Source organism: Eulemur rufifrons, chromosome 29 (genome assembly GCF_041146395.1).
Source record: "Eulemur rufifrons isolate Redbay chromosome 29, OSU_ERuf_1, whole genome shotgun sequence".
Lineage (NCBI taxonomy): Eukaryota > Metazoa > Chordata > Mammalia > Primates > Lemuridae > Eulemur > Eulemur rufifrons.
Window position 1 is genome coordinate 95,503,488 of NC_091011.1, and position 20,559 is coordinate 95,524,046.

Consider the following 20,559-nt stretch of genomic DNA (forward strand, 5'->3'; position numbering starts at 1 on the left):
TGCGGCCGGCTCACCAGCCAATCACAGGCTCGCATGGCTCTTGGCGCGGCGCCGCGCGGATTCCTGGGAAGTGTAGTCCTCAAGTTGCGGCAGCCAAGGGTGGCATCCGGCTTAAGAACTATCACGTATCCCAAACACCTCGCGGGCCCTCGTGACGTCATCAATATGCGCGAGGCTCGGAGGTTGCGGGGAGGGAATAGAGTACAAGACCCATCTGCCGGCCGGACCACTTTGGGCATTGGAAACTGGAAGTCCCAGATTGCTCATCGGATAAGCGGGCTGAGCCTTCCAGGCTTTACCCCACCTCTCGAAAATCTATTGAGCTATGTGGAGATACCGAGTTTATAGGGCTGCCCAACCAACTCAGCCAGCAGGGCGTGCGACTACACTTCCCAGCATGCATCACGCGGAAGAGGGTCGAAACAATGGGAGAGGAAATGTGGAAGATAGAGCGAGGAGGAGGACGAGGAGGAAGAGTGAGGCGCTGACAGCACCGCGGGGACGTTGCGAGCACAATTCTTTCATGAAAGAACGGCGCTCTCGTTTCATGAAACCGAAGTTTTAGAGGCTGGCCCATCGTTAAAGTTTTAGAAGGTTCCAAACGTTGTTTCTGAACGTTGGCCGCTTTGCCCACCTACTCCAGAATTGTTATGTTTTCCATCGAAGCCTCGTAAGTTTGGTGCTAGGAACCCTGAAGTAAAAATGCCCCTTTGCTGAATCTAGGTTTATTATCAGTTAGCTATATGGCCGTGCCGGTTACTTTTCCTTTGAGTCCCACTGTTTAAAATGTGCGACTTCGCGTTACATGCGTTGTAAACCCCAAATTTGTAGCTTCAGATACAAGGCACGCCTTTTGTGATCCTTGTTACTTCAGGCTCCTGTCCAGCGATGCCTCACCATCAGTGACACTGGAGGGAAGCAGAGAAAGCTGTTGCTCCCTGCGACCATATTCTCCAAATGTGGTACCGTTTCTCCCATGGTCCCTAGACTCTTAAAAAATGAGCTGACTCCTCACCTCCCCCCCCCCCCATAGAACCAGTTTTTGTCCTCACACTTGATACTCCAGTGGAACTTACCCACATATAGTACAGAGATAAGCCATGCTATTTCACGCTTTCATGCTTTTGAACATACATTTCCCTAGAATACCTTCCACCAATGAGGTGCCTAGTGTATGTCAGGCTCAGAGACAGTATGTATGTCAGTGCTGTAGTTGCAACGGTGACAAGTCACTCCCTGACATCAAGGAGCTCACAACGAAGAAGAAACTTTTGAAAAGTAAACAGACCATGACATTCAGGTGGTAAGTACATTAAAGAAGTGACTTCTATGTGGCTGCTGGAGTACTTAGGTGGAGACCTCACTTCGCATATCATAATTAAGAGCAGGAACTTGGGGGCAGACTGCCTACATTCAAACCCTAATTCTGCCATTCACAGCATGTGACTTTGGGCAAAGTACATACTCTCCTCTGTAAAATGGGAATGATAATAGTTTAAAAATATGTAGTTAAGTGACTGCAAAGCTCTTCTGTGTGAAGTAAAGGAGGTATATATGGTTGTAGATCACAGAAAAAGCACTCATTCAAGCACCTGAGCCTCCTGGGAGCATTGTCTGCAATATGCCTCTCCCTCTCAACCTCATTTAAAATGCATGGTTACCAGGAGGTTACGGTTTATAGAGAATACTAACATTTATTATGCCCTTTTATGTCATCATATTTAATCCCCTCCAACAAACTCTGAGGTGAATATTATTACCATTTTGCAGATTTACTAAAAGCACAGATCTTTTAATAAAGCAGCACTGCTGGTTGGAGGCACTGCCTGGATTTGAGGCTGAAATTTTAGGAACTCCAGCTGAAATCTCAGGAACTCCAGCTCTAAAATGGCTGGGAGTGGCAAGGGAAAGACTAGTTACTTCTCTAAATCCACCTGCATAGCAGCCAGTGGCGTCCATGATTTTCTATAAATGAACAGGTGCTGGGCAGAATCTCCCTCAGCACGCAAGAATGGCCTAGAAAACTTGCTGGCCACTTAGAAGTTCCACCTTTCCCACCCAGGGTTTGGATCCCTTGCAGGGAAAAGAACTGGGGATGAAGTGAGAAGAAATGGGGAAAGAGAAATGGGAAAATGGGAGCAGGGGCAAAAAAAGAGGTAGAAAGATAGGAGGAGAAAAGGACTGGCTAAATATGAAAAAAATCACAGAAGGCCAGTGCTGGAAGTAAGAACACTTGGTTTAGCCTCTGTTTAAAATATGAAGAAACTGAGACCCAAGGAAGGAAATGGCTCATTGAGAATTACCTAGGAACTTAGTAACTGGAAAGACTGGAACCTCACTGTTCAATCCTGTAGCCTCCAGCCACATGTGGCTATGGAGCACACAAAATGTGGCCAGTCCAAATTGAGATAATGCTGTAAATGTAAAAACATGAATCAGATTTCAAAGACTACATATAAAAAAAAAGAATGTAAAATGTCATCAATAATTTTTCATATTGATTACATGTTGAAATAATAGTTTGCATATATTTAATAATACAATAAAATATTCAAGTTAATCTCACCTGTTTATTTTTATTAAAAAATGTGGCTACGAGAAAATTTTAAATTACACATACGGCTCATGTTTGTGGCTCGCATTATATTTCAACTGGCTAGCCCTGGTCTAGAAATCTTCTGACCTCTAGCTGAGTGTTCCTACTGTGTTTCCCAGAGTCTCTTCTAACAAGTCATTCATTTACCACCTATCATGTGCCAGTTGCTAAGAGGAGATCCATTTGTAGTCTGAGAATAAGATCAAAACACAGGAATAACAGTGTCAGAAGGCAATACATCAGGTGAGTTCCATCGTATATACTCCTAGAATGGTGGTTCTTAACTTTACCAGCCCCAATATTCCCTTTTAAATAATAATAACTCTACCAGCCCCAATGTTTCTTTTTTCATAACACCCCTTTACTATTTTGAAATTAAGTTCATTGATGATATAACCTAACTATACACATAATTTCAAAAAATTATGGTGTAGGCTGGGCGTGGTGGCTCACACCTGTAATCCCAGTACTTTGGGAGGCTGAGGCCAGGAGTTCTGAGACCAACCAGAGCAACATAGCAAGACCTTGTCTCTACGACAAATACAAAAATTAACCGGGTGTGGTAGTGTGAGGCTGAGGCAGGAGGAGTTGAAGGTTGCAGTGAACCATGATGATGCCACTGCACTCTAGCCTGGACAACAGAGTGAGACCCTGTCTCAAAAAAAAAAAAAAAAAAGTGTCTTAACCAAAAGAAAAAATAAAAGGAGATCCTTTATAATAAAATAATATTTTTATTTAGGCATACTAGAAAACATAATTAGTCAGATGCTTGTACTTGTACATGGGATCACCGTGAATGTGACAGTATAAATGCAGACTGAACACCATGAATAATACTGCTGTCAGTGATACAGTTCTCCAAAATGGTGAATAACTCCTAGTAAATTCCAAACACAACAAAGTACAATCCTCCTTCCATGTGTATGATATTTACATTCCTTGAAAACAGCACATTTTACAATCCTGTAGGATTACTTTTTATATACATATAAAATACAGGCACAAGGATCAGATGATTATAACCAGTTTTTTCACCAATATGAATGTTGTTCAGTATGACATTTGAAAGCTGTGTAGGATCAGGACAGTCTTCTTGTGTGATACTATCTTGCAAAGTACAAGACATTGAGCATCCTTGGCCTCCCTTCCCCTCCACCCCCTAATCACTTGACAACAAAATTGCCCCAGTACATTTCCAAATTGCTCCCTAGGGATGGTGCCGTCCTGGTGGGTCGTCTGAAGGCTGTTCCTGCCCGCCAGCCTCACCTTGGGCTGTTCTCCCTTCACCAAGCTCTAGCTGCCCTGGCCTTCCCAGTTTCTCTCTAGGCCAATCTCTTTCCTCTCAGTACTTTCGTGTGCTCTTTTATTTGCACGGAAAACTTTCCACTTCGTGTCTTGGTAACTCTTACCAGTAGAACATTTGGATCTCAGCATTCCCAAATCCCCAATATAATGTAATACGCTTTTTTTTCCACCGGACTGTGTACTTTTCTGCAATGGTACTCATCACAGTTAGTGATCTCTACCTAAGTTTTATTTTTGGCATATCAGAGTGTGTTTATTGCCTGTTTCCTTCAACTCTCTCAACTCTCAGCTCCTTGAGGGCAGGGACCATGGCCATCTCGTCCACCACTTGTTTACCCAGTACTCCCAATGATGCCTGGAACTTAGCGTCCTTAAGAACTTACATGCCTGGCAAACGACAAACATTTCTTGAGTAACTGAATGGATGACTGGGAGAAGCAGCGTGTTCACTGAGGGGGAGGGCACGCTTTTTCCAGAGCAGATGGAGTTGAGCTGAAGCAGCTGGGCACCTCGGGTTCACCCGCTTCACTCGAGTTAGCGGCAACAGGATGCACGCGCCTTCCCGCGGGGCGGGGGGGGGCGGAGCAGGGGGCGGGGCAACCATAGAGAGGGCGCGGGCGGAGCGAACGGCCGGATGCGGTCACCATAGAGACGGGTGACTGACAGGGAGCGGAAGAGGAAGCCGCGGGCCGGGGCTGTGAGGTGGCAGCGGCTGCAGCGGCGGAGCCGGTGCTTCGCGGGCCCTGGGGTCTGTTCCCCTTCCCCGTCCCTGCTCCCTGTCTGTCGCGCGCCGGGCGCCGCTACCCATCTCGGACCCCTGGTCGTCGGCCCTGCTGCCGGCTTCCTCCTTGTGGGGCTTGCCCTGCTCTCGCTGTTTTGGCACAGTCTCCGGCGCGGCCTTTGCCCTCACCGACGGGCCTGGGGACGGGGTCTGTTCCCCGCTCTCCCAGCCGCGGCCCCCGTGCTGCCCGCCGCCGGCCCCGGCTCGCAGAACAAACCGAGCTGGACCCCCTGCTCCTCCTCTGCAGCCTGTGACGTAGCCGATTTATTTCTGTTTTGAGACGAACGGCGAAGGCCCGCGCTGGGCGTTATTTGTACAGCTAGAATTGGTCTTTGGTCGCTGAGAGGTAGAGCAGGGGCGCCGGGCCCCTGGCGGGGTCGTGTCAGGAGTCAGCCTTGCTTCTGTCTGCAGCCACAGAACCCCTGCGTTGTCTTTAGCTGCTGCTTGACCTTTGGGTTTGCTTTTGGTTTGTTTCATTTGGTCCCTGGGGCCCTGGTAAAACCGGGTGCCAAATCGCTCTTACACAGCAAGAGTTACTGTAATTTGCCGGCTGTCTGCTCTCGGAGGAAGGTGGGCAGCTCAGCTTCTCCGCAGCTGGAATTCGTAGAATGCTCTGCAAGATGGCTCCATCAGCCATTGCTCCTCCGAGAGGCTGTCAGTGCTGAGTCACGCATCTGTCTACCTCAGTTGGGTGGGCAGAAGTTATGTGTACCATGCAATGGCTGCTGACCACTCCTGAGTGGCAGGAGGAGAGGTTACTGTAGCCATTGCAATTCCTTGACACTCGGCAAGCAGAGTAGAGACTCTGGCCCCTTCCCTGTGCTCGCTTGCCAGAGTAGGTCAGCAGCCCCTCCAGTCGCCTGAGTGAGGCATGGTGCCAGAGCCAGGCATTCTTCAGGAAAGGCCCACTGAGGCAGACTCCTCTGGTTGGTGGCAGTTGTTTCGCTGGATCATGTGCTTTTCCCTGTCCCCTTCTTTGTCAGTGGCGCCATCTCTTGACTTAGGTCCAGTGTACAGATGTGTGTAGTCCTTTTTAGGTTAGGTTTGGCAGTACTGTGTTTTACTTCCTCTCTTTTCTACTGGAAGACAGGCCATAATCCCCATGTGAGTGAAATTGGTTCTCATATTTATTACCATTTGGGCTGAGGATTAGATCCAGCACCTTGGCGGTTGAAGACTGGGCAGAAGGAGTTGTGAAGACGGACAGTCAATCTTCCTGGGGATGCTGGGCCTGGAAGCCAGCACACCTTGCTGTGTTGTTGACTTCATTGACCCCAGGTTCCCTGGTTAAAACTGCAGGCCTGCTACTGGTCTGGCACCCGTGAAACCATTGATCCTTAAGGCTGTGCCCCCGGGGGCACCCATATGGCAGGGCCCACCACCATGAGACTGAGCTCCCTGTTGGCTCTGCTGCGGCCAGCACTGCCCCTTATCCTAGGGCTGTCTCTGGGGTGCAGCCTGAGCCTCTTGCGGGTTTCCTGGATCCAGGGGGAGGGAGAAGATCCCTGTGTAGAGGCTGTAGGGGAGCCAGGAGGGCCACAGAATCCAGACTCAAGAACTCAGCTAGACCAAAGTGATGAAGACTTCAAACCCCGGATTGTCCCCTACTACAGGGATCCCAACAAGCCCTACAAGAAGGTGCTCAGGTGAGAGCTACATGTGTGCATAGTCCCAGACCTCAGCCCTCTGTTTTGGGCTGCTCTTAGTCTTTGCCTCTGCCTTTCCAGTGGTAACCAGTAGTAAGCAGCTTGGAACAATTCTTTGTCTTATTTTCCGTCATTGTTTCTTCCTGTTTTTTCCCTCTTTCTCAGGTCTAAGAAAGTCTCACCCATTGGTGTCAAATTAGGGTTCGATGTTCTTGAACAGGGCAGGAATTGAATGTAACCCATCCAATCTATCCGTAGTAGACTCCCTCCCCTCCCAAATCAATTCCAGTGTCAGCAAGAGTACTCACTCCAGTGGGTACTCATTCCAGTAACTAATTAACATTAATGAGAAAGAAGGTCTGTCCTTTCTCTTTTCTCAACCTCAATTCACTGTTTTTAGGGGGATGTATATGCTGAAGAAGCTGGGTCCCTAAAGATTAGGGAGTTGACCCTGGCACTCTGGTCTTTCCACAGGACTCGGTACATCCAGACAGAGCTGGGCTCTCGTGAGCGGTTGCTTGTAGCTGTCCTGACTTCCCGGGCCACACTGTCCACTCTGGCTGTGGCCGTGAACCGCACAGTGGCCCACCACTTTCCTCGGTTACTCTACTTTACTGGGCAGCGAGGGGCCCGGGCTCCGGCAGGGATGCAGGTGGTGTCTCATGGGGATGAGCGGCCAGCCTGGCTCATGTCAGAGACCCTGCGACACCTTCACACACACTTTGGAGCCGACTATGACTGGTTCTTCATCATGCAGGATGACACGTATGTGCAGGCCCCCCGCCTGGCAGCCCTTGCTGGCCACCTCAGCATCAACCAAGACCTATACTTGGGCCGGGCAGAGGAATTCATTGGCGCAGGCGAGCAGGCCCGGTACTGTCATGGGGGATTTGGCTACCTGTTGTCACGGAGTCTCCTGCTTCGCTTGCGGCCGCATCTGGATGGCTGCCGAGGAGACATTCTAAGTGCCCGTCCTGACGAGTGGCTTGGCCGCTGCCTCATCGACTCCTTGGGGATTGGCTGTGTTTCACAGCACCAGGTGACAGCTCTTGCAAGTCAATCTCAGTTCCCGGAAAGTTAGTGGTGATTGAGTGTTTGGTCCCCAGGCTGGGTGCTGCTGGTTTCTTCTCAGCAGCACCTTGGCGGCTTTCGTTTTGCCCTTCCCAGCCACTGGCCAGCCCCTTTGGCATCCCTTCCTCACCTTTGGCAATCTTAGGACCCTAGGGCTATCAAAAGTGATGTCTTGTCAGGGACCCCTAAGAAAGACAGAAAGGTGTCCCTGCTCACCAGTCCTCCTCCCCATCTGCCTCCCTGCCCTCCACACCTCCCCTGACATATGCATATCAGTTATGGATAATATGGGAATGTCCTAGAGATGGCCACTCCCCAGCGAAGTGAGGTGATCACTTCTCCAACCTGGAGAGCTGCCATATTAGTTGTCTTGGAGAAGAGCGGAAGATACCAGAGGCAGCTTTCATCCTAAACCAGAGTACTGGGAGGATTTTCTGGCTTGTGGCTTTCATTGGTTTGAGCAACAGTGGGATTCTTTGCGGGAAGAGGCTATCCTTAGTTGCCTACTTGCTTTCTCCTTTCCAAAATGTGGGCAGTGAAACGTAAGAACTGAGGTTAAGGGAGGTGCTAGAAAGAACGCCCCCCCACCTCCATTCTAATGCAGCAGTGGTGACAGATGTGAACACTGAGTATGATTAAGGGTGGTTTGGGACAGGCAGCCCTTGTGTGTGGCATTGATTGGTCTGATTGGTCCCTATAGGGGCAGCAGTATCGCTCATTCGAACTGGCCAAAAATAGGGACCCTGAGAAGGAGGGGAGCTCGGCTTTCCTGAGTGCCTTCGCCGTGCATCCTGTCTCCGAGGGCACCCTCATGTACCGGCTCCACAAACGCTTCAGTGCTCTGGAGTTGGAGCGGGCTTACAGTGAAATAGAACAACTCCAGGTAAGCTGAAGAGGAGCAGGTGGGCAGAGGACCATGGGAGGGTCAGTGGGAGTCTGAGATATCCAGGTGCGCAGTGAGCCAGTGAGTGCAGCTGGGATTGGGGGTCTGGGCTAGGGCTGTATGATGGCAGGGTGGAAAAAGGCTGACTGTACCTAAATTTAAAGCAGCTACAGGGACAAGTGTCCTTGGGGGTCCAGAGCAGGCACAAGGTGAGTTCCTGGAACGACCTGAATGCAGTTAACTTGGAGCATCGGGGAGCTCGGTGCAGCATCAGACGGAATAGTTGTAGCTCCTCTTCAATAGTCCCTCTCCACCAAGGAGGCAAAACTCCAAGAGTTCCTGAACTTTCTAGAACTATCCCAAAAAAGCCCAAGGGCAGAAGGCAAAAGAATTCTGTAGTTGAATGTCAGAGGTGGAGTACAGATGGAAACAAGGGTCTGATCATGAAGTGGATATGAGTCCTCTGGGCATGGGAGAGAAAGGGTGTTGAGCTTTATATATCAAGACACTTCTGCCTGTGCAGAAGCACATGTTCCTCCGTCCCACGGCAGTTGTGTAAGGTGGGTATGATTCATATTCCTTCTGCATTTTATGGATGAAGAATGGAACATATAGGGAATGAAATGATTAGCTAGGGGGGCCCCTCACTAAGCGTTGACAGAGTTAGGACAGAACTCAGCTGTTTGACTGTCGGGGCCTGGGCAGCCGGAGCTGGGTAGGGTCCTGGAGCTGGTACTGACGTCAGGCACGTTTCCTCCAACCTAGGCTCAGATCCGGAACCTGACGGCGCTGACCCCCGAGGGGGAAGCAGGGCTGAGCTGGCCTGTTGGGCTCCCGGCCCCTTTCACACCACACTCTCGCTTTGAGGTGCTGGGCTGGGACTACTTCACAGAGCAGCACACCTTCTCCTGTGCAGATGGGGCTCCCAAGTGCCCACTGCAGGGGGCTAGCAGGGCGGACGTGGGCGACGCCGTGGAGACTGCCCTGGAGCAGCTCAATCGGCGCTATCAGCCCCGCCTGCGCTTCCAGAAGCAGCAGCTGCTCAATGGCTACCGGCGCTTTGATCCAGCTCGGGGCATGGAGTACACCCTGGACTTGCTCTTGGAATGTGTGACTCAGCGTGGGCACCGGCGGGCCCTGGCCCGCAGGGTCAGCCTGCTGCGGCCACTGAGCCGGGTGGAAATCCTACCTATGCCCTATGTCACCGAGGCCACCCGAGTGCAGCTGGTGCTACCGCTCCTGGTGGCTGAAGCTGCTGCAGCCCTGGCTTTCCTTGAGGCCTTTGCAGCCAGTGTTCTGGAGCCACGAGAACACGCCTTGCTCACCCTGCTTCTGGTCTACGGGCCACGAGAAGGTGGTCGTGGGGCCCCAGACCCGTTTCTTGGGGTGAAGGCTGCAGCGGCTGAGTTAGAGCGACGGTACCCCGGGACAAGGCTGGCCTGGCTTGCTGTGCGAGCAGAAGCCCCTTCCCAGGTACGACTCATGGACGTGGTCTCCAAGAAGCACCCCGTGGACACTCTCTTCTTCCTCACTACTGTGTGGACGAGGCCTGGGCCGGAAGTCCTCAACCGGTGCCGCATGAATGCCATCTCTGGCTGGCAGGCCTTCTTTCCAGTCCATTTCCAGGAGTTCAACCCTGCCCTGTCACCACAGAGGTCACCCCCAGGGCCCCCGGGGGCTGGCCCTGACCCTCCATCCCCTCCTGGTGCTGACCCTTCCCGGGGGGCTCCCGTAGGGGGCAGATTTGACCGGCAGGCGTCTGCAGAGGGCTGCTTCTACAATGCTGACTACCTGGCGGCCCGAGCCCGGCTGGCTGGTGAACTGGCAGGTCAGGAAGAGGAGGAAGCCCTGGAGGGGCTGGAGGTGATGGATGTTTTCCTCCGGTTCTCAGGGCTCCACCTCTTTCGGGCCGTAGAGCCAGGGCTGGTGCAGAAGTTCTCCCTGCGGGACTGCAACCCACGGCTCAGTGAGGAACTCTACCACCGCTGCCGCCTCAGCAACCTGGAGGGCCTGGGGGGCCGCGCCCAGCTGGCCATGGCTCTGTTTGAGCAGGAGCAGGCCAACAGCACTTAGCACTGCCCCCCCCCCCAGGGCCCTAACCTTACATTCACCTGTGTCTGCCTGAGCCCCAGGAAGGGCAAGGCAGGGTGATGGACAGATGGAGGGCTTGCCGCTGTATTTTTTTTTAACAAGAAAATGTTATTAAAAGTGTCTTCTACCAAACTGTTTTTAGGTCTAGGGAAAATGGAGTAAGGAGAAGAATCCAAGGGAGGGTGTGGGGAATTTGTCCAGAGACACCCACTGCCTTCCCCCACCTTCTGTACCTCCTACCCTTCCCAGTTTCCAATGACCACACAGCTGCTGTCAGATGAATGACCTTTAATCCAGCACCCCAACCCCAAGGCGGCAGAGAGTGATGCCAGAGCCCAGGGCAGAACGCTGGGGGAACGGCGCAGCCGGAAGGTCCATAGTGCTGCATACGCACGGGGCTCCTAGGTGTTGCGCACGACCAGCGACTGCTCCAGCTCCTGCCTGCGCTGCTGGATCTTTAGAGGAAGTGAGAGCAGGAACAGTTTACAGTGTTCCCGGTGAGTGATTAGGACAAACCACCTACAGATACCCCCTGCCCTGGAAGAGCAGCTGGGAGCCGGGAGGGCTACTGCATGGAGAGGCAGTGTGGTGGAGAAGTTTCACGGGGGAGTGGCAAGGACCGCGCCAGCTGAGAAGGGAGGTTTCCTTCAGGTGGAGCAAGGGGAGCCTCAGGGCAAGGGCCCCTCCATACCTTGCAGTAGAAGTAGCGGCTGACAGCTTCCTGGGACCAGGGCTGGTGGTAGAACTCAGCCCGGCGCTCCTCCTCGGGGTTGCCGGCTACATCTGTCATCACCTGGAGGGAGCATGGGGTTCGCCCTGAGCCCCTCACCCCTCACCTGCCCCTGGCATACAGTGTTTACTGGCTTTCCCAATGTGCTTGTCTTCCACTCCAGTCCCCCCGACTCTCCCTCTTCACCTTGAGGTCCCGGCTCTGGGAGCGGAGCAGGTCTTGGACGTAGCCTTTGGGGTCTCTGGAGAAGCTTAGCATGAAGTCCCTCTGGATCTTGAGCTGGTTTATGGACTCAATCGTCTCATGGATCTACAGGTAGAAAGATAGATGCTTTCCACCTGGCCGTGGTGATGTGGGAGAGGACGGTGGTGTGGAGGGAGGAGGGGCTGACTTTTCCTATGCAGGGCAAATCCTGAGCCCCTGAAGTCCCAGGGAAAGCAGATGGGCAGAACTAAACTTGGGATGAGGTTCAGCTCCAAGTAGCACGGAAGGGCCACGTGTCTCCTCATCTCCCAATAGGCCCATGCTGTGGCCTCTTCTAAATCTGCTCTGCCCTCTCTGGGTTAATGTCCCCCCACTTCAGCTCTGGGCTTGGGCCCCACCTTACTGTCCAGAGCACTGATCTCCTGCTGGTTGGCGGTGGACAGGAGGAAGCTGCTCATCTGCCCCTTCAGTGGCTCCTCCACCTCCACGTCAATGTCATAGCACGCCGTCTTCTTCTGGTCTGACGGGTCCACGCTGCCGGGGAAATCAAGCCCTTGGTGTCCATGGTGCCCCCACAGAAGCCAAGGGTCCTGGGGCTGGGGCAGATCCAACAGCAAGGGAGGGGAGATGGGAGTGGGAGGAGAGGGAAGGCAGAGAATGCAGGAATGAGATAATTCCTTGGGCTGAGAAGCAAGCTGGGGCCACCTCACCTGATGACGTGGTTGATGACAATTGGGTCAGGGGGCAGCAGCAGGGCTGTGAGGCGCTGGGGAATCTCAGAAAACTTCAGCCGGGGACAATCAAAAATCTGAAGCAGAACAGTTGGGGAGAGAGGGGTCATTCTTCTGTGCTTGAAGAGATTGTAACTATAGTTCTAGATCCTTCCATCCTGGAAAGGCCACCAGAAGCTGCAAGTCTGCTTCCTCAGTGCTCTCGGGGATGGAATTGGGGTGGGGTTACCAGCACGGCTGATGAGGAGGCTTTTGGTGGGCAGTGGTTGAAAGCACAGCCCTGGGCTGCCTGCCTGGGCACCCACCACTTAGTGTGCAACCTTGAGCAAGTTACTTAACACCTCAGGCCGCAGCGTCTTCTTCTCTAGGGTGGGGACGACGATACCCATCTCACAGGGTTGTCGTGAGAATCAGTGAATACACACAAAGTGCTCGGAACAGTGGTAAGTGCTCAATAAACACCAACTGCTCTTTTCACTCCTCAGGTTTATCTGCTGTGTTTATTTAAAAATCCATTAATAAAACCACTCTCTACTTTGGTAGATTTTCCTAACTGCCCAAGAGATTGGATGGGACAGGTTTTATCCCTCCACTTCAAATACAAGGAGCAAGGCTCAGAATTGCTAGTAACTTACCCAAAGTCTAGACCCAGGACTAGAACCGGGGATCCTAATTCCAAGTGCCAAGAATATTACATTCCAGAAAGCTGTTGGCTTTGAAGGGTTCTGGATCTTCCTAACTTGGGGAGGCTAAAGTGGATTGGCTGCAGCACAAAGCTAATCCACAGCAGAGCCTGGACTAGAACCCTGGTCAGTCTCTTGACTCCAAGGCCATGAGTGTGTACCATTTCTGCTACTCCTACTCAGGAATCTAGAAGGGAGAGGTGGTAGTTACCTTAGCAGAAGTACTTCCCTGATGGAGAACTCTGCCTGCTTCCCAGATCCCGCAGTTCAGGAGAGAGGTTACCTGCTGGAAATACTTGTCCCCATTGATGTATTCCTTGTCGTGGGAGTCCTGCAGCCTGTTGGTCTTCACGTACTGCCACAGGGCCTGGACGATGGCTGAACGGCTCTGTGTGTGCAACCCCAGCAGCCGGGCCAAGCGGGGGTCCAGTTTGAATTGGGGAGGCTGGGGAAAGATGACCATGGAAATTAGGAATGAAAAGAGCTCAGGGCCCGGCAGCTTGGGAATAGAGGGGACATGGTGATTTGGCTCCTTGGAAACGTGCTCCTGGAGAAGGACGGGGTGGGGAGGAGAAGGGAGCCTCTCGGGATGTGTAACTTTGGGGCCCAGGCCCACCCCAGGTGCCTCACGTGGCATCTGCAGGGTGGTGGGGCAGGTGCAGACCTGGTAGTCCAGCATGAGGAGCAGGGTGCAGCGCACACTCAGGTCCCCGGGCCTCTTCACCTGGAAGCCATCCGTCTCCTGGGTTGTGGGCGTCCGATGCCACTGTCCAGGGGAGAAGAGCTGGGTCACCTGCAGGCCCATCTGGATTGGTGGGGCCCAGAGCTCTACATTGGTCCCCGATCCAAATCTGCAGGATATTCAGGAACCCAGGCCTGTGGGAGGGTCGTGATTCGAGGGCAGGAGGAATCGCAGTTTTACCTCTACAAGGTGGTTGTCAGGGCCATAAAGATCTTTGTCCAGCTCAATGACCAAACTCTTGAAGAAGGAGGAGAACTTCCGCTTCTGTTTGCTGGGCTGTGGGAGAGGAACAGGGACCGTGGGGGCAGAAGGAGGCTAAATTGGCATCGAGCAGGGCAGTATGGTTAGGTGCAATCCTCTGCACCCAGGATGTCTTTCTAGGCCCACCCACCCCAGCCAGGGCTGACCCCCGAACGCTTAGTGCAAACATCTAGTTCTGTTCTCAGCTCAGCCCATACCCACCCCAGGACACCTGGAGAGACCTGGGCCAGGACGTACATCATCCAGGAGCTTCCCCTCTACCCGCAGCTCCCAGGAGGCAATGCTGCCATCAGAATCCTCCGCATCAGGCTTCGCAGGGTTAAAAGTATTGGAGATATAAAGACGCAGCTTCCGCTTTTGCTGTAGAGATAGAGAGCGTGGTACAGAGCGCAGGCTGTGTGCTCCCACCCGGGGCCCCTTGCTTCGCCATCCTGGGCAGGGGACTCAGAGCCCCCTTCCTACCCCCAAAATAAGGCACCTTCATAGGCCTCTTCAGAGCCTCCTGGATGTCCACCCGCTTCCGCATGATGGTTTGATCCAGTTTCCTCTCAAACGCTAGGAGGTCCATGTAAGCCTGGGACTCGGGGACCAGCTCCCGAATCTGGGGGAGGAGGAGCACGGCAGGAGTCAGGCGTCAGCCCCTCTTGTGCTGTGGAATGTGTGTGTTGTTCAGTCCCAGGGTACAAAGGACGTGGAGGCAGCCGTCCAGTTTTAGGGTGTGGAATTTTGAGAGTCGGAACAGGACCTCTCTCCAGGATTCCCTTACCCAGCAGCAGGGACCTCAACTAGTAGGGATAAAAATTGCTTCTCCCTCTAGGGAGAGCCATGCATTTCCTCACCAGGGGAGGAGGTCACAACTGTGGAGCCCAGCAAGCACTAGCCTTTAACCTCCTGTCTTGTCATTTCCCTTGTCATATGGCCGCTGGGCTTCCTTTGGACCTCTGCAAAGTGCTTAGGGGCCCAGGTCCCTGAGGCTGTCAGGGGATGTGGCTGCTTACCTCTACCCTGGGACAGCCCCCTGCCCCCACACCCGGTGTCTCAGCCCTGCTGCCCCCATACTCAGCTGGGCCTAGGTCCCTTCATGATGCACAGGGCCTCTGGCCACCCTCCGTGCCCTTCTTTCTGCCTGGCAGCCTCTGATCCCCTGGCTCTTGTCTCCTCCTGAACCTCAGGGCCAGGGCTCTGGCTGTGGTTCTGCTCCTTCCTGCTGTCTCCCTCCCTCCCTCTGGCCTGGGGAGCTTCACTTCTTAATGAGCTTTTTAAACAAAAAGTGAAAGTGACTGCCACGCTGAAGCTCTGCTTCTGAGGGGGGAGGGGTAGCAGCAAGGGGTGGGGGAGAGGAGGGCGGAGCAGCAGAGGGGGGGTGGGCTGGGGGCTGCTGTGAAAGGCACTCACCCTTTGAGGGAGGATTTTGTCAGCCATCTTCCTCCTCTTGGCACTGTACATTTTTTAAAGAAAAAACCAGGTTACCATGGCGACAGATCTGGGAGTAACGAGGCCACCTGCTAAATTATCCCGACATCTCCGCCCGCCTGGCTGGGGTTCCCACAGCCCGCTTGTCTGCCCGCCCGAGGGGCTACAATGGTGGTGTGTGGAACTGGCACTCTCAGGAAGTAGGGGTGACCTGTCCATCCTCTGGCCTGGGAGCCCCCTTCCACCCTACCACATCCTCGGGGCCAGAGAAATTTCCACTTAGGAGGGACTAGGTGGAAGGGGAGGTGCTACCAAAAGATGGAAGCTGCAGAAGTGTTTGAGGAAGGCTCGGGAGGAGAGGGCGGAGGAGAGGAGTGACAGGTCCTGAGGACCTTCCTTTTCTGCGAAGCAGGAGTGACATGGTCCAAGCTGGCCTAAGCTCAGAGGGGGTGGGGAGAGATGACCCCCTTCCATCCCCTGGAGCAGGCAGTGATGGCATGAAGCTGGTGGGACTTGCATCCCTGCCACCCTGGGCTTGGAAGGGGATGCTGAGGGGCAGGGAGGTGCTCATTCCCTTGGACCACCTGCCCACAGGGCAAGGGACACCACACCTCTAGGGACCCAGACAGAGTGGATGTGGATGTGCTCCTCTGTGGGTGTGACTTCGGGCCGGGGCCAAACTGGCTGGACCAGCTGGGTAAGGCAGCAGCTGGGGTGAGGCAGCAGCTGGGATATGGGCGCTTCTTGACCTGCTAGCTGCTTCTGACTCTCAAAAGCACCCCAGAAAAACCTTTGCAGGTCAAGAGATTAAAACGCAGCCTGGAGCATGGCTCCATACTGCCCCCATGTGGTGTTCTCAACCACTGCCCCCTCCCTATCCAGAGAGCTATTCTAAGGCTAGGCAAGCAGCTTTCATTAAGGTCTGTTTTAAACATTGACTGCAACACCAGAAAAAAATTTTTTTCCCTTGGGGCCACGGTATTTTATTACGAAAATAGAATAAAAACTTTGAAAACAAAACAATCCTTTCTAATTTAATGAAAATGTTTTTTATTGTTTTCTGTGCATGAGTTATATGCAACTTGAAAAATAGTTCATGTGGCTACTAAGGTAAAGAGAAATGTGAGTTACATATGCTTCACAAGGCCCAGGCTCTAAACTAGCGTGAGTTAAATACAACTCACATGGCAGTTAATGTGTTAAATTATCTATGTGAAACTACATTTATACAAGAGAAAGAATCATTTGTGCAACAATTTGTACACTTTGCAAAAGAATTCATCATGGGGCCGGGCGCGGTGGCTCACGCCTGTAATCCTAGCACTCTGGGAGGCCGAGGTGGGCGGATCGTTTGAGCTCAGGAGTTCGAGACCAGCCTGAGCAAGAGCGAGACCCCACCTCTACTAAAAATAGAAAGAAATTATATGGACAGCTAAAAATATATATAGAAAAAATTAGCCGGGCATGGTGGCGCATGCCTGTAGTCCCAGCTACTCGGGAGGCTGAGACAGGAGGATCGCTTGAGCTCAGGAGTTTGAGGTTGCTGTGAGCTAGGCTGACGCCACGGCACTCACTCTAGCCTGGGCAACAGAGTGAGACTCTGTCTCAAAAAAAAAAAAAAAAAAAAAGAATTCATCATGGGATGTCTAGAAGTGGTGAATTTTCCTTGATGTGTAAAAAAACAATTTTTTTAAAAAAAAATTTGAGACAGGGTCTTGCTCTGTCACCCCAGCTAGAGTGCAGTGGCATCATCATAGCTCACTACAACCTCAAACTCCTGGGCTCAAGCAATCCTCCTGCTTCTGCCTCCCGAGTAAATGGGACTACTGGCATGTGATACCATGCCCGGCTAATTTTTCTATCTTTTATAAAGACAAGTCTTGCTCTTGGTCAGGCTGGTCTTGAACTGGTGACCTCAAGCAATCCTCTCACCTTGGCCTCCCAAAGTGCTAGGTAGGATTACAGGTGTGAGCCACCGCACCCAGGCAAAAATATTTAATAATGAGGTAAAATTGACATTACACCTTTTATAGGAATCCATCTGTTATGCAAAAGAAGCATGTGTGTTTGGCTAAATACTGAAACCCAGAGGGACATCGTTCCTGCCAGGAGCCAGCAGGGGCTTTTGGGGTACCAGCTACTCAGACCTGGTAGCTTGGGGGCAAAACTGGTCCAAAGGACAGATTATGGCAGCTCTTCAACTTTTGAGTACCTAAAAATCGCCAGAGAGCAGGACAGAGACCACCCACCCACAGGGCAACCCGCCAGGCTCCACCCCCGTGGCCAGAGATTCTGATTGAGAAGATCTGAAGTGGCTTTGAAATGGTCAGCTGAGGAGTCGCAGGAAGGTTCACCGTAGAACACACTTTGGGAAACAGTCCTAAAGCTCTGCCCTCAGTCCTACTGCCAGCCCCGCCCCCACCCCAAAGACTGAAGCATCACCCAGAAACTGGGGTAAGGGATAGAGAGAGGACTGAGCAGGTGACAAGGAGAAGGGTGAAGGGTGCATGCAGAGAAGGGGCACTGGCTGCCGACGGTCGCGGCGGCAGCCTGTCTCTACCGTGGGCACACAAAAGAACCAGATCAGTGCCCCCTAAGCCCACCTCCCCAGAGGGCATCTGATCCGGGAAGACTCGCCCCTTCCAATCCTCGCTACTCGCCCACCTGGTCCCTGCGGGTCCTGCCTGCCCGCCCCTGCACGCCCCCTCCGCGCCGGAGCCCCCACTCACCTGCGGCTCCGCGCGGGGGCGGTGGGCACCGGCTGGCCCTGGCTCTGTGCCTGGCTTTGCCCGGGCGGGGGCGCTGCTCGCTTGCGGGCGGGCTCCATGCCCGCGGGGGCCAGGCCGGGTCGCACGGCGGGGCTGCCCATGTACGGGGAGCCCGGGGGGCCCATGGGCGCCCCCTGGTGGGGCATCCGGGCTCCAGACGGCATCCCGGGGCGCTGGGGGTGGGGCGGGGGTGAAGCAGAAACCGGCACCCGCGGGTCAGACCAGGTGCCCGGCTCCAGTTGCAGAGAGCCGGCGTCTCCCCTCCCCCCCGCCAGGCCCCTGGCTGGTGACCCTCAGCGGTGAGCGAGGGGTGGGAGCGATGAGCGGGAGGGGCGCGGGCGGAGGGCTTGGCGTCTCGCTGCGGGAAGCTAACTGAAGCCAGGCAATGGCACAGGGCATTGCCGAGCCTCGAGTCTGCGGTAGGTACCATCAAAATGAATATTAATGGCGTCTTTCAACCTTCAAAGGGTGTTCACATCCTCTGCAAGAAAGACTGAGCAGGTCCTTTCATCCCCACTTGACAGATAAGGCAACTGTGGCTCAAGGAGAAAAGCGACCTCGCCAAGGTCACGCTGCTCAACCTGGCAACTGCAGCACCTGCGGCCCAGGGCCTTTCCTCTCTGTGCTTTGGTATGGTGAGGGGCTGAGCTCCCTGCTCTGACTTCCACTCCCCCTCCTCCTCCTCACTTTGGGTGGCTCTGCCTGGCCTCACCCCCTCCACATCTCAGCCACTCTGCCCTCGGTGCCCCTGCTCTTGGCCCCTCAGTCCCAAACCCCACTCCCCTCAGCTGACTAGGCTTCACTGACTTAGCCCACCCCCACAATTTGCGCGCAGGGTGAAAGAAGCGGGGGCAGGGCCAGGGCAACCTAGGGGGCTGCTCCAGACCCAGCCAGGTTCTGATTGGGAGGAGAGGGGCTAGGGGTGGGCACTGATATCCACCTCTCCCTTCCTGTCCACCTAGGTCAGCAGACACCTCCTTTGCTCTTCACGCCACCCCAGCAAGGTCAGCAGTTAGGGTTCAAAGGGGGCTGCAGGGAGGGAGATGAGGCTGCTCCCATTCCCTTGCTGCTACCCTGGGGTGGTCAGATGGGGTGTAAATGAGATGCAAATGCATCTAGTGAAGTGTTCCAAACCCCACTTGTCCAGACTCCAGAAGGGAGATGGGGAGGGACAGAGGGAGTTTCAGGGGCTGTAAAGTAGAGGGGGGGTGGGATGGGGACTGGGTCCGGGAGAGCAGGAAGGAGATGGGGAGCAAGGGATGCAGGCCCTGGGCCCCTGTTGCCACTTACACACCACCCACCTCTCCCGCAGGGACAGGAGGAGCCCTGGCCCTAGGCTTGGTGTTGCCCTTCCAACTGCCAACCCTCCCAACTGTCCCTCCAAGCCCTGCACTGTGTCTAACCCTAACATCCTCCCACCCCCGGCCAGCAGCTGTCTCTGCCCATCTCTCCCGCAGGGAAACCTGCCTGTCCATGTGTCTGCCACCCCCATCCCACCTGACCCTGTCGCTCACGCTCCAGGGTAGCAGCCCAGAATGGAGCCCAGGCCTGGTCATTCCCTACCAGCATAGATGGGGCACTGGTAGTGGGGCAGTGGGGCTTACAGCCACCCAAGAACTAAAGCTCCCAGTTGGCCATAGAAAAAATCCACGTGTAGCCTCTCTCCCGACTAGATGGGCCTTTTTAAAAGTACTCCCCCAAGCATCAAGGTTAGGACTGGTAACTCAACTGGCCTACACAGACCCCCTGGGAAGTAACCCCTGGAGGCCCCTGGGGCTGGAGGACAGGCTGCTCCAGGGAGCCCCCTCATGCTATCAGCTGCTCTCCCCATTTATCAAGGCCAGGGCTACTCGCTGCTCTGCTGAAGAGGCCCTGAGAGGGAGGCTTCCAGAGCCCCCAGAGAGCTGTACCAGCCCCTAGCCCCACCCCCACAAAAGGCCAAGAGTCCCAGGACTCTGGCCTCCCTCACTGAGGTGCCTTCCTTGGGGTCACAGCCAAATTTGGCTATAACAAACCTGACTGCTTCCTCTATACAGGGCTTTCCAAGTGCTGGAGCCCCTGCCTTTCCCATCCCAGCCCTCCCATGCCAGCCCCTACTGACTCAGCTCAAGCCTCCCGTCCTCTTAGGGCACCCAGGCTCCCCCAGCTCCCCACGTGCCTGCCTTCTCAGCCTGCCTGTGGGAAGACTAAGAGACCTGTCCCTTAGGTCTCTAGGCCTCACGTCCCCAAATCCAGCCCTTCCTTCACACCTTTGAGGCATTAAGGACATCAGCTTCTGGTGGCAGGGTCTGCGAAGGGGACCGTCTGACCCCCTAACTTGGGGGCTGTCTCTAGAGCGAGCCTCTCCCTGACCCTGATGGCAGAGGCTGTCAGCAAAGCCCTAGAAGCCCTCCCTCCTGCTGGGATGCAGAGGCTGCTCCGCCAGCGAGCAAGCTTCCCGCTCACAGTGCTCCAGGGTCACCTGCTCCTTGCTCCCGAGATACACTCAGAGTGACACTGTCCCAACGATGAACAGACAACCCAGCCCAGCCTATGTCATGTCCCGGTCCCCCACCCCCACCCCCAGGGCAGGGGTAACACCTGGGTCCATAAGGAAAAGAACGGAAGTCAACGTGTCGGCTACAGAGGGGACGCCCCACTTGGGGGGACAGTCC

The 20,559-nt window shown here is 54.1% G+C and overlaps 2 protein-coding genes across 5 annotated transcripts in view; one reads left to right on the top strand and one right to left on the bottom strand.

The window, feature by feature from the left end:
* The first annotated feature begins 4,763 nt into the window (after window positions 1-4,763).
* CHPF2 (chondroitin polymerizing factor 2) lies at window positions 4,764-10,479 on the top strand. Of its 2 annotated transcripts, XM_069462672.1 has the most exons (4): window positions 4,764-6,328; window positions 6,803-7,367; window positions 8,100-8,282; window positions 9,048-10,478. In XM_069462672.1, exons 1-4 carry the CDS (start codon window positions 6,048-6,050, stop codon window positions 10,353-10,355), a joined length of 2,337 nt encoding a protein of 778 aa, XP_069318773.1. In that variant the 5' UTR covers window positions 4,764-6,047; the 3' UTR covers window positions 10,356-10,478. The 2 variants fall into 2 exon arrangements, with proteins under 2 accessions (XP_069318773.1, XP_069318774.1); XM_069462673.1 differs by lacking the exon at window positions 8,100-8,282 and having other exon boundaries at window positions 9,048-10,479.
* Window positions 10,480-10,483: 4 nt separating this feature from the next.
* The window catches only part of SMARCD3 (SWI/SNF related BAF chromatin remodeling complex subunit D3), a 33,346-nt gene continuing 23,270 nt past the window's right edge, over window positions 10,484-20,559 (bottom strand). For all 3 annotated transcript variants that reach the window (XM_069462675.1, XM_069462676.1, XM_069462674.1), the window contains 12 exons: window positions 17,867-18,078; window positions 15,120-15,162; window positions 14,203-14,325; window positions 13,962-14,084; window positions 13,644-13,739; window positions 13,386-13,487; window positions 13,005-13,166; window positions 12,018-12,115; window positions 11,706-11,841; window positions 11,290-11,412; window positions 11,065-11,166; window positions 10,484-10,828 (listed from right to left, as the gene is read on the bottom strand). In XM_069462675.1, the coding sequence (XP_069318776.1) occupies window positions 10,775-10,828; window positions 11,065-11,166; window positions 11,290-11,412; window positions 11,706-11,841; window positions 12,018-12,115; window positions 13,005-13,166; window positions 13,386-13,487; window positions 13,644-13,739; window positions 13,962-14,084; window positions 14,203-14,325; window positions 15,120-15,162; window positions 17,867-18,078 (1,374 nt within the window). In that variant the 3' untranslated portion in view covers window positions 10,484-10,774. The remainder of the gene's footprint in view (window positions 10,829-11,064; window positions 11,167-11,289; window positions 11,413-11,705; window positions 11,842-12,017; window positions 12,116-13,004; window positions 13,167-13,385; window positions 13,488-13,643; window positions 13,740-13,961; window positions 14,085-14,202; window positions 14,326-15,119; window positions 15,163-17,866; window positions 18,079-20,559) is intronic.